Source organism: Bos javanicus, chromosome 5 (genome assembly GCF_032452875.1).
Source record: "Bos javanicus breed banteng chromosome 5, ARS-OSU_banteng_1.0, whole genome shotgun sequence".
NCBI lineage: Eukaryota > Metazoa > Chordata > Mammalia > Artiodactyla > Bovidae > Bos > Bos javanicus.
In genome coordinates, this window is record NC_083872.1 from 12,959,601 (window position 1) to 12,973,178 (window position 13,578).

Here is a 13,578-nt window from a genome sequence, read left to right on the forward strand (position 1 = left end):
CCTGAAGTATGATTGCTTGTGTGAATGTTTAGTTAAAATTTGAATATTAAGAGATTATTTCATCTTATTAGCTAATTTTTCAAATAGCAATGCATGCCACAATCATAATAAAAACAACTTTTTTTATAATCATTGAATATAAATATCTTCCAGTTTTTAATGTAAAGTAAAAATACCCTGGAAAAAATTGCTCAAATCTGCCTGCATTGATTTTTATAAAATATATCGAGCACTATGAAATTACAATAGTTGATATTTTAGAGTAAGTTTAAACTTACTCTGTGAACTTAGAACTACTATATTTGAATGAGGTCTTTGAAAAAGTTTTGGAGTGATTCATTGTAGATCACTTAACATTTCCAGAAAGAGCTAACATTTGATTTTCCTCTTTAGAAGAACCTTTGCAAGATGGAAATATTTAATTGTTATTCTGCCTTTCAAATAACATAAACTGTGGCAGTTTGTGACCTTTGAGTAGCTTTCCTTGTGAATTAAGGTCATTTCTTAGTAAGTGGATACCTTTTGGGTGTAGTTAAATGCCAATATGAAGGGTCCTTGAGATATAATAAGAGTTGTTCTTGATTCTTTGCTTCCTGATTTCGTTCAAAAGAAAAATTTTGTTTTCCTTTTGAAAATAAAATAACTTCACAGATGAGATTCCCTGAAACTTACCGTGATACCTTGAAGCTTCAGTTCACCTTTCCTTAATATAATCATATATGCTTAGTCCTAATAAATAAAGGCTTCTCTGGTAGCTCAGCTGGTAAAGAATTTGCCTGTTATGCAGGAGAGCCTGGTTCAATTCCTGGGTCAGGAAGATATCCCTTTTCCAGCCTATCCCTGGAAAAGGGATAGGCTACCCACTCCAGTATTCTTGAATTTCCCTGGTGGCTTAAGAATCTGCCTGCAATGCAGGAGACCTGGATATGATCCCTGTATTGGGAAGATCCCTTGGAGAAGGGAACGGCTACCCAGTCCAGTATTCTGGCTTGGAGAATTCCATGGACTGTAGAAGTCCATGGGGTCGCAAAGAGTCAGACATGACTGAGCGACTTTCACTTTTCACTTTCCTAAGAAATAAGTCATGTGCTTGTTAAACAATGCTTTTTAAATCTCCATCATATATAAGGCACCTTTAGGGTACTTAGGAGTCCTTGATAAATGTACTTAATCTCCAGTATCTTTGAGCAACGAACCTTTATTTACATAGATATAACTATGTTCTCTTTCCATTGCATTTTCTAGAAAATGTGATATTTAAAATGTGACATTCTGTGGTGTGGAAAATACATTACGAAAGATGGGTACCATGTAGCTAAAGTTTGTTGGTACCATGGGTACTAAAGTTTGTTGTTTCTGGAGTATTTTGTCCCAGTTCTGAGGGAATGACTCATTTGGATAATTAATCTTGGCTCCATTTTATACTTTAGTCCCTCAATTAAATATGTGTAAATATTGAGTACTATGATATGTGATTTGACTTTGTAGTTAGACTCAGTATTGAGATGGTGAGATTTTGACATCTGGAAATAGATCTGGTTTTCTCTTGTCATTAACTTTGCATTTTAAGGAGTTAACTTTAGTTTATACATCAATGAAATAGGTATAGTGATGGACCTTAAAGTTTATTATAAATTCTGGACACTGTCAAGCATATAGTAAACTTTAAATAAATGAAAGCACTATTGTTTTTATCCCAGCATACATATATTTTTATTTCTTTTCCACCTCTCCTTCTCCCTTTACATTTTCCTCCTCTTTTTCTCCACCTAGGTTTGCAGTTGTTCAAGCTAAGCCCATGAGATGAGCAATAGTCCCTCAACAAGAACAGCTTCTTACAATATTCATTTTGTCAAACAACAGGAATAAAATTAGTACTCTAAATATTTTGAAACGCTGTTGGGAAAAACTTTCAAAAATTACATGAAGTTTTTAGAATAAACTAAATACAGTTTTTTAAAATTTCAGATAAGTACTTTATAATCTCCAGTGTTTTAATGTGAGAATTGAATTCATCTGGACACTGTCTATTAAAATACAGACACTTTAAAAAACTGGATACTTTTTTTTTTAGACTTTAATCACAATTTCTTGTAAGAATTCCAGGGATTTTATTCCAATAAAACTGAATGGTTTTAAAGATTAGTGCATGAAATGAATGAATCAGTAACATATATGAGCTTAAAAATGTAAAATGACATTAAATATTCATAAAAATGCAAGATCTTTAAGTTCTATTGGTCCAAAGTAAACTTGACCATGTGCAAATTTGAAGGTAACCTCAAACATCCATTTTGAATTGTCTTAACATCAACACAAGAAAAGGTTTAGTGAATGTTAAAACCCTTTATTCCTTAAGTAGGATATAGGATAATTCCATCTCTATTTTAAAAGAATGTGTGGCATGACCTTAATTTTCCATTTCCCCTTTTCTCTTATCCTCACCTCCCTTCTGTCCCTCTTTTCTTCTCCCAGCTGCAGAAGTTAGATCAATTATATTCCTTAGTTCCTGGCCAGTTTTCAGGATGATCCCTACAAATGTCCTCTTTTATTCATATATTATTCCCTTTTACCTCTGTTCCTAGCTTAAATGTCCCTTTGCATCATAGGCAACTATCCTAATGTAATTGATTTCTGTCCTTAGATTTATAATGTATCCTTGTAAAGTATATAATGGTACTTTGGGTAGGAATGAGTTTTTAATATTTTTAAGTAATGTGACAGAATGCATTAGGTATTTTGAATATTTTTCGGCTTTTTCAAGGTCTATTCCTGTTAAAATATTTACACGGAACTTGTTGATTCTCACTGCTGTATAGTAATCCATAAAGTTTCTCATGATACTCCCATGATGGATAAGTTGATTATTTTCTACTATCAGCCAACACTAAGAGACTTGTATTAAACATCCTCTTAAATGTCTCCCCTGGTGGCTCAGACTGTAAAGAATCTGCCTGCAATGTAGGAAACCCTGGTTGGATCCCTGGATTGGGAAGATCCCCTGCAGAAGGGAATGGCCACCCACTCCGGTATTCTTGCCTGGAGAACCCCATGGACAGAGGAGCCTCATGGGCTACAGCCATGGGGTTGCAAAGGAGTCAGACACGACTTAGCAACTAAACACCAACAACAAGCCTTGGATTGAAATCTCTGCTTTCGTACTTCTGTAGTAACTTGGCAAGCTCTTTAGTGTCTCTGAGTCTGTTTCCTTATTCATGCAGTGGACAGGGTTTTCATATACAGTACTATGTTGAGAGCTCAGTGAGACAATAGTTTTCAAGTATATGGTGTGACATGTGGCATGATTAGGTATTGCATAATGGTAAGTATGTGCTTCTCTGTTCTCCACCAGAAGCCAAAGAAGGAATATGACTTTCCAAATATGAAAGATTATTATTCTCTGTAGATATTACTAAGTATGTAAAGTGCATTATATTTGATCCTGTTTTTGTAAGCAATGCTTGACACTGTAAATTGTGAAGAGTATCCATTACAATGATATTAATGATCATAGCAAACATTTATTGAGTGTTTGCCACATGGCTGGCACTATCTTAAACACATTCCATATACTAACTCATTTAGTCCTTGTCAAAAAACCCAGGAGATATTATTTTCTCCCATGTTGCAGATTAGTAAATGAAGGCACAGTGTGTTAAATTACAGGGCACACAAGCAAATTTGGGATCGAAAGATTCTATACGTTTTTATGCATTAAAAATTGGTATCTCAAACCCTTTCATTCTCCATATAGAACTAGTAATTCTCCAGATGAATAGATCTGGACACACATGAGCCTTCTCATCCTCATCTTCTAGTTGGGAGGGACTCTGGTTTAAGGGCCCAGCAACCCATCTCCTTGTGGGAAAGAAAAAGGACAAGAGAAGCATCCAAGTTTGAAGAATAGGTCTGCTTGAGCGCCTTGCTTTGTGGGCAGCTGGTGATGGGGTATCTTATAATATTGAGAAATCATGATTGTTTAGAGTGAAAAATAAAGGGGATAGTGAAAATGTACGTTTTTAAGTGTGATTATGTGTGAAGACACAAACTTACTGACTTTCCCACTTGTGAATTTATTAGCAGGAAAGATATAAAAACATTATATCTGAGTAAACCATATATACTTAACTCTTTTAAGGAGCATAATGTTTTGCTGATATATTCTGATGACTATTGCTGCTGCATCACTTTAGTCCTGTCCGACTCTGTGCGACCCCATAGACAGCAGCCCACTAGGCTCCTCTGTCCCTGGGATTCTCCAGGCAAGAACACTGGAGTGGGTTGCCATTTCCTTCTCCATTGCATGAAAGTGAAAAGTGAAAGTGAAGTCGCCCAGTCGTGTCTGACTCCTAGCGACCCCATGGACTGCAGCCTACCAGGCTCCTCCGTCCCTGGGATTTTCTAGGCAAAAGTACTGGAGTGGGGTGCCATTAAGCCTCTTTATATCTTTGATCTTAGTTATCTTCTTTTTGATTCCCAATTCTTCTGTTATTTATCAGTGTTTTTGTTTTTGAATGAAACCTTTGTTTATTTTAAGATCATTTCTTACAGTTTCTGGTTTAGTAGGTATACAACAATTTCAGTTCGTGAAGAACTCTTCTGACATTTGAAAGAGCTTCACATCTTTGTAGGAGATCTTAAGGTAACATCGTTCTTGGCCTTATGATGAATTGTATGTGTATATATTTACTTTGAGACATAATCATCATCCTTTAGGCTTTCACATGTAATCCCTCAGTTTGAGTTTAAAGGAAATAAATTTTCTTTCTTAAAAATGTTTTATGAGGCTTTTTTTCTCTCCTTGTGGTACTTCCTGACGGCCTGATAGTATATCATATATAATCAGAATGACACTAGTCTGAATACTTCTTTCTTTTTTTGGCAGCGTGGGGTAACCTTGGAAATGTTCTCAAGAGTCAGAGCAAAATTTCTGAAGCTGAAAGCGCCTATAGAAATGCTTTGTATTACCGAAGCAACATGGCTGACATGCTTTATAATTTGTGAGTATGCATTGCTTTTCCTGGTTTGGTATCTTTGAAACATGATGAGCAAGGCTATTGTTTTCACTGCTGGAAATGGATATGATGATAGCTAATATTCTGAAAGTCTTTTCATGAATCATGCTTCTGACGCTAGCAAATGGATGGTATTTGTATTACAACTCTTTGTTTTGGGTCACATCATTGATATTCATGTGTATTCGGGTTCATAAAATAAGACTGCTATGCATGCTGCTCTATATAATTGATATCTTGATTTTTTAATGGTATATTTTATTCTCTGTTAAAGAATCACTGGTGTCAAAGTATGTATGGAAAGTATGTACTGAAATTGGGAAGTTAATAAGATAATATTTTTCTTTTTCCACCCTGTCCTTCAAAGGTAGAGATGATTAGGTTGGAATAATGGGATAATTTGGAATGCCTGTGTATGTTAGGTTAGAAAAATCACTGGGGGAAAATGCTCTTCTGTTCTTTGAATGGAAAGTCCAGGGGGTGCAGTTAGATGTGAGTGGATAAATGCAAGTTAAACTGAAATCCTTTTCTGTCTCTTGTATTGGATACTTTTTTGTTTATAAGTAATAGAACCTTAGCCTAAACTTGCTTAAACACAAAAGAGAATTTATTAGCCCCCATAATTGAAAATTTCCTGGGGTTGACTAGATGAAGGCATAAATAGATCCAGATACTTTATTATGTTTTGAGTATTTGTCTCTATTTTGTATTTTTTGTTTCCTCAGGGTTTACTGCTTTTTCTGGTACTCTGTCTATGTTAATGAGATGACTCCTACACCTCTATGCATATAGAGTGTTCTTAGGCTCTGAAGGAGTTGTCTTGGTGTGTCTATTAATCCTGAAAAGGGTCCTGCATTCTTGAAACAGACCCCCACTGACAGTGGCTCCAGGATTGGAGTAGAAGGGAGAAGGGCGGAGGACCAGTTCCCTGTAGAAAGGGAACAGGCATCATAAGATGTCTACTGCTTGTGTTTAATGACTGCAATGCAATATCCATAGTATTAAATTAATTTTCCAACTTCATTTTTTAATATGGCTAAATCTCAAGCACATATATTTTTTTTTTTAATTCAGGAAGAAAAAAAAAACAAACCAAAATCAAGATATTTTAAGGGAAAGCAGACAAGATGAGCTCTGTTTAACTTCCTGTTTGTATATTTACCTCCTAGACTTTAAACCTGGGGTCTCAGTCTTGTGGCCTGAAGTCTAAATTAGATCAATGTGTGTTTTGTGTTGACCTGCAGAGTTCAATTTTCTCTTTTTAAATTGTGCCTTCAAGTGGACCACTCCCTCTCCAGTTTATACAGCCCCTGATATTTACAAGATCTCTGCTGTTTTATACTTTATCATATACATAATATATATGTGTGTCTGTGTGTGTGTATAAAACCATCATTTCCCTGAAATAATTTGAGATTGCATCTTTTTCTTTTTGTGAATGGATGTATCTAGATTCTCTAGCAAAGCTCCCCCCATGTCTTCTTCATCTAAATAATATGACGATACCATATTATTCATAGTTTCAGTTCAGTTGCTCAGTCGTGTCCGATTCTTTGCGACCCCATGAATTGCAGTATTCCAGGCCTTCCTATCCATCACCAACTCCCAGAGTTTACCCAAACTCATGTCCATTGAGTAGGTGATGCCGTCCAACCATCTTATCCTCTGTCATTCCCTTCTCCTTCCCTCAATCTTTCCCAGCATCAGGATCTTTTCAAATGAGTCAGCTCTGGTGGCCAAAACATTGGAGTTTCAGCTTCAACATCAGTCCTTCCAATGAACACCCAGGATTGATTTCCTTTAGGACGGACTGGTTGGATCTCCTTATAGTCCAAGTGACTCTCACAAGTCTTCTCCAACACCACAGTTCAAAAGCATCAATTCTTCAGTGTTCAGCTGTCTTTGTAGTCCAACTCCCACATCCATACATGACTACTGGAAAAACCATAGCCTTGACTAAACGGACCTTTGTTGACAAAGTAATGTCTCTGCTTTTTAATATGCTGTCTAGGTTGGTCATAACTTTCCTTCCAAGGAGTAAGCGTCTTTTAATTTCATAGTTTATTATTCATAATAAATAATAAATTCATAATTTCATACTTTATTATTTAATAAAAAAACCTTATCTGTTTAATAAATTTATACAAATGTTTATTTACTTTTGCCTCTGAAAATAATATTGTCAGAGGGACCTTTTGCCTTGCAATTTGGGTCACATATGGCCACTTTGCTTCTTGTGCCTATTTCTATGCATTTTCGGGGGGAAAAGCTGAACAGCTGGCATTTCGTCTCTGAACTTGTTTTTCTCATCTGCAGCCATTGGTTAAAAAGTTAACTATCTTTTGGTGATGTTTGTTGAGCAAGGGTTGAAAGAAAAAGAAAATTTACTCAATTAGATGAATATACTTTAGATATAATTTAAGAACTGCATTTTATAGCTCACTCTGTGGATACATATATAAACTGTGAAAACAAATAGATAAACCTCCCTGAACCCTAATGAAAATTCCTGCTGGAGGAGTGGTTGTTAACAAGATTGGGTTCCCCCACCTCACCATTTGTAGGAAATGGGATATGGCATAAATAGTGTCAAAGTAATATTTCTAATATGACAAGTTTCTTTAACAACACTTAACTGTTACCTCAAATGAACAGGCAATTCCACAAGAAAACGTGGCAATGATTTTTGATACGTTGTGTTACATAACCCATGTGGTTCACAGAATTCTGATACATAATTATGTTTCAAAATAGGTGAATCCTTCAATGATTTTTAATTAAATAGTAATAAAATACATCGATAGATATTTTGCAACCCATAATATCATAAATATGCTTGGCATCATGTATACTTAGGAGCAATCTTTTTTTTTTTTTTCTGTTTTTTTATGTAGTTAAGGTTTTCTCCTGGACAATTTAAGGACTATTTGACAAATAAAAAAACATTTTTTGAGATATATATGCTATATCACATAACTTTCTCTAATATACAGACATAATTCTTGTTCTATTGCAAATCCTGAATGTAAAGGAGTTTACTTTGCTCAGTTTAGCCCAATAACATTCCTTTGTGGTAGCAGCAGTTGTTAATCACATTTCATATTATCAGTTAAGTCTCTTAAAGATGCTTTATGACCAAAATCTGAAACTAATGAAGCTGTTATAGTAGTTAACATGAAATGCTCTTATTTATCAATGGATTTTATAGTATTATTTATTTATATTTGTGCTGGGTTTTCATTGCTGCACAGGCTTTTCTCTAGTTGAAGCGAGTGAGGGCTACTCTCCGGTTGCAGTGCGAGGACTTCTCGTAGTGGCTCCTCTCGTTGGGGAGCATGGGCTCTAGGTCTCACAGGCTTCAGTAGTTGCGGCTTCTGGACTCTAAAGCACAGGCTCAGTAGTTGTGGTGCACAGTCTTAGTTGCTCTGAGATATGTGGGATCCTCCCAGACGAGGAATCAAACTTGTGTCTCTTGCCTTGCAAGGCAGATTCTCTACCACTGAGATTCTCTATCACCGAGCCATAAAGGCTGTTGAGAATCATAAGCTACTATTAGGTCTTCTACTTTCCTTTAAATAAGTAACCTAAGTTTTTTTAAAAACATATTCAATGTTCATAAATCTGCTTTGTAAATTGTAGAAAAAATCATATTGCTGGAAATTTTTATTTGGAATATAACTTGGAAACATACTTCATTTTGTAACTTCAAAACAATAATTTCTAAAGACAGATATGCCACCACTGACCAGACTCAGGATATTCTAAGAAGCCAGAGATAGTCTTTAAATTAATTCCTATAGTTTTATTTTTATGTTTATATTTTAAAAATATAACTAGCACAACCAAATACTGTTCTAGGAGAGAAAAGAGAGAAAAAAAGAATGATTTGGAAAACTATTAAGAAATAGTATAAATGATAAGTGGTTATATCTAAAGTTTAGGAAGCATTGCATTAAAAGATGTTAAAACTTTGAGGACTTCTTTTATACAAGATTAATTAATACCAATTTATATCCAAGCAGTGCATATGTATAGCTTTCAGTTCAGTCAGTTCAGTTCAGTCACTCAGTCATCTCTGACTCTTTGCAGCCCCCATGGACTGCAGCATACCAGGCCTCCCTGTCCATCACCAACTCCTGGAGCTTACTCAAACTTATGTCCATTGAGTCAGTGATGCCATACAACCATCTCATCCTCTGTCATCCCCTTCTCCTCCCGCCTTCAGTCTTGCCCAGCATCAGGGTCTTTTCCAATAAGTCAATTCTTTGCATCACGTGGCCAAAGTATTGGAGTTTCAGCTTCATCATCAATCCTTCCAATGAATATTCAGGACTGATTTCCTTTAGGATGGACTGGCAGGATCTCCTTGCAGTCCAAGGAACTCCCAAGAGTTTTCTCTAACACCACAGTTCAAAACCATCAATTCTTCAGCATTCAGTTTTCTTTATAGTGCAACTCTCATGATAGGATAATTTTAAATTTTTTCTTTGGCAATAGTTACTTGAATTATATTTATGTCCTAACTACTCTTGTTAGTTGCTTATATATGTTATTACATTTTATCTTCACTTGATGTCTGCACAAAAAAGAAAATGAAACTCAGATAATTTGTGTAAGATCGCACACACGGTAGAGGGGGCAATATTTGAACTTAAGATGTTCTGACTCTACAAGGCTGCAACAATAGTATTCTGCCCTAGCTGGCAGAAATAAACCAAGATTTTGACAGAAGAAAAATTTCAGTATACAGCTTTCAAATTCAGGAAAATAGTTCAAAACACCTTTCATGTAGAAATAAAATACTTGGAATTACATCTAACAAAAAATAAGTTAAATTTTTTTATGATAGTTCCTTAGTTTACTAAACTCAGGCTATACTATTTTGTTAAAAACATCATGGGTTTGTACATCTGAGCTAAGTTGCCTTTGAGAAAGTACTATAGAAACTGTTTTTAATTGCCTAAACATTATCACATTTTGTTATCACTTCAATCCATGTTACAGATTATAGTCATATAATGTAAAATTTAAAACAGTACTTAGTAGTACCTTTTTGTGTTCAGGTATAATTGACATGTAAGATTTTATTAGTTTCAGATGTACAATGACTCAATATTTATTTATATTGCAAAATGACTACTATAGGAAATTGAGTTAGCATCTGTCACCATACACTGTTACAAATTTTTTTTGTATTGTGATGAGAACTTTTATTTAACATCTCTCTCTTAGCAACTTTTAAATATATGATATAATGTTATTAACTAGTCACTTTGCCATGTGTTCATTGTATCTCCAGGACTTACTTATCTTATTACTCAAATTTGCACCTTTTGACGCCCTTAACCATTTTGCCTACTTCCTAACAATTCTACTGTTAATCTCAATAGATGTGTTACATTTATTGCATAGCCTGTATTTAGTGTTTTATTCATATTGTCAAATTTAGTAAAATTCAGTAGTTCCCACAAGTTGTTTTAAGGCCCGTTTAACAGATCTGCCGTATGATATTCATTTATCTTTTCAGGTGTAATAAATTTTCAGGGATAAGTCGATGGACCATTGCTCAGTGATTTACACTGTCAGATCTTACAAATGCACAGCCGACTTTCAACCTTTTAACTACACTGCCCACTGCCATCAGAAATATAATTGATTTCTCATCTGAAAAATACTCAGTGTCCTTTCATTGTTATAGATTTATCCCAGTCATTCTGTTCCAATTGCTACCTAAACAGGGAATTCAATAGAACACTGAATATTTCATTAGGCACCAGATTTCAGAATGCAGATAATAAATTTAATGTGGTTTAATCAATTCTTGATTATCTTGCATAACAGAGGGGATTATTTCTGTGGATAATAGAGATTTTGCCACCATAAATTAGCTGTCATTTTGGTTCTATAAAAATGTAAGTAATCATCTAATCTGAAAAGCTAGGAAAGGAGTAATATAATTAACTAATAATAAACTTAAGAGAACTAAAAATAGAAAATTTTAATAAAGTAGAATATGGAGAAAAAATGGGAAGTAATGAATAAGTGTAAGAGCTATTCTATTAAAGGATCAACAATTTATGGCAAAGATCATGTACAAAATACAAAATCTCAAATATACAATATTGAGAATGAGAATGGGCCTGTATTCACATATATGGAAGCTTAAAATAACAATGTTAGTTATATTTATTAACATCTTAGTAATATGGATACTGTTCTGGGAACATATAAATGTTTAACATTAGCCCAAGAAGAAGTAGACAATCTGAATCAAAACCTTGGAAAAATTTGAAAACCACATTGAAGAATTTTCTCCCCCAAGGAATCAAGTTAAGGCATTTCATGAATAAGTTCTATCAAATCTTTAATCAAATAGTATTTGTTGCACTAGTTATGCTTTTCAGTTTTTTTTGTGAAGCTAGATAAAATGGATAGTAAGAAGTCTGATGTAATTGAAAACCAAAAAACAGAAGAGAATAATGACAATGAAACTCAAAAACAAGAAGCAAACAAGCAAGAACAAATAACAGAATCACAACAGGCCACTTAGACTTATGAAATACATGTAAATGACAACCTACTCCAGTATTCTGGCCTGGAAAATTCCGTGGACAGAGGAGCCTGGTGGGCTATAGTCCTTGGGGTTGCAAAGAGTCAGCCATGACTGAGCACATCAGTACAATATACATGTAAACATACCCTAAAATTAATATAATAGATGCAGTAGCATATTAAAGATTACAACACCACTTTCAAATGGGATTTATTCTATGATTTATGGTGGAGTATTCAATACCACAATTCAATTGCTATGCTCTTTAAAAAGTCAGAAGAGGCAAAAAATTATGATCATCTCTAGAAGTGCTAGGAAAGGTTTTGATCAACATCTGCCTCAGTGAACAAGACATAAACTAGGAATAAATAAATACTTCTGCAACATAATGATTATCTGTCTGAAGTTATAGAAAAACCGTATTTTATATTGAAATACAATGGTCATTACGATTCAAATTCAGCTTCTTGAGGTAGTGGCAGTTTCTTATTGGTCATTACATCTCTCCATATCTACAGAAGTTCTAACTGTGTTTGCTGATTTTACAAATGATTTATGAAATTCTTATCAGAGCAGAGGTTACGTTTATTACTAGAAGTGATAAGGTTAGCAATGGATATTAGATAGCTGCATTTGTGGTTCTTTGAATGATTGTTTTGATCATTGTCACTGAACAATTCTGGACAACAAGAGCCTTCTTGAATAAGGTGTCTAGAGTTGTATTTTCTTAAAGTTTCAGAAACAAATACATTTATGTTAGGGTTGATTCCTGTGTTAGTTTCCCAGGGCTGCCACAATGAAGTACTGCAAATTAAGTGGTTTAAAATAATAGAAATGTATTGTGGCCCAGTTCTGGAGGCTAGCAGTACAAAGTGAAGCTGTCCACGGGGCATGGTCCCTCTGAAACCATTAAGGGAATCCTTCCTTCCCTCTTTCCTGTGGTTTGCTGGGATTCTTTGGATTTCCCTGGCTCACAGCTGCATGACTCCAATCTCTGCCTTTGTCATCACATGATGATCTCCCTGTGTGACTTTGCCTTTGCATCCACTTATAAGGATACCAGTCAGATTAGGGGCTCACTCTTGTTATCACATCACATCTGCAGTGACCCTTTTTCCAAATGAGGTATTGAAAGTTACAACTTCAACACATCTTTTTTAGGAGAGAGATAATTCAATCCGTGATAGCTGCCTGTTGGGAGCTTTATTTTGAGGCAGAGTGACAGATTGTGTCCCCAGTGTCAAGCACAATGCCAAGCACATGAGTTTTTAATGGGAGAGAGGGGTTAAGGGAAAGACTCCTTAACAAATCTAAAAATTTACATAGAACACATTTATATATCTCATGATGCCAAGAGCTCTGTCTTCAGAGGAATTAATTTAGGAGGATAGAGCAATGAGGGAAATGTGGGGTGCAGAGTTGTCACCATAGGTACAGTTCTAATGAGAGATTTGTTTGTTTGTTCAGGGTCAGGTTTTGAGGACCCTTGAGAGGTTAGAAAGATAAGAGATTACAAAATGAAAGTGGTGAGACTACCTGATAATGGGGTTGAGCCATTCCTTGAATCCTCATTGAAAATAAGGCGTGAGAAGGCTATGAAAGTGAGATCTGTAGAAATGAGGGGGGAAGTAAAGTGAAAAAGTGAAAGTTGCTCAGTCATGTCTCTTTGCAACCTCACGGATTATACAGTCCATGGGATTCTTCAGGCCAGAATATGGAGTGGGTAGCCGTTCCCTTCTCCAGGGGATCTTCCCAATCCAGGGATTGAACCCAGGTCTCCCACATTGCAGGTGGATTCTTTAACAGCTGATTGACTAGGGAAGCCCAAGGCACTGGAGTGGGTAGCCTATCCCTTCTCCAGGGACCTTCCTGAGCCAGGAATTGAACCAGGGACTCCTGCATTGCAGGCCAGTTCTTTACCAGCTGAGCTGTGCTGGTAAGACTACCTGATAATGGGGTTGAGTCATCCCTTGAATCCTCATTGAAAATAAGGCATGAGAATCCTATGAA

The 13,578-nt window shown here is 35.5% G+C and overlaps 1 protein-coding gene across 2 annotated transcripts in view; it reads left to right on the forward strand.

Moving 5' to 3' along the window:
- Window positions 1-13,578, forward strand: part of TMTC2 (transmembrane O-mannosyltransferase targeting cadherins 2) — a 414,333-nt gene that overhangs the window by 233,481 nt on the left and 167,274 nt on the right. For both annotated transcript variants that reach the window (XM_061415655.1, XM_061415657.1), the window contains one exon: window positions 4,886-5,000. In XM_061415655.1, the coding sequence (XP_061271639.1) occupies window positions 4,886-5,000 (115 nt within the window). The remainder of the gene's footprint in view (window positions 1-4,885; window positions 5,001-13,578) is intronic.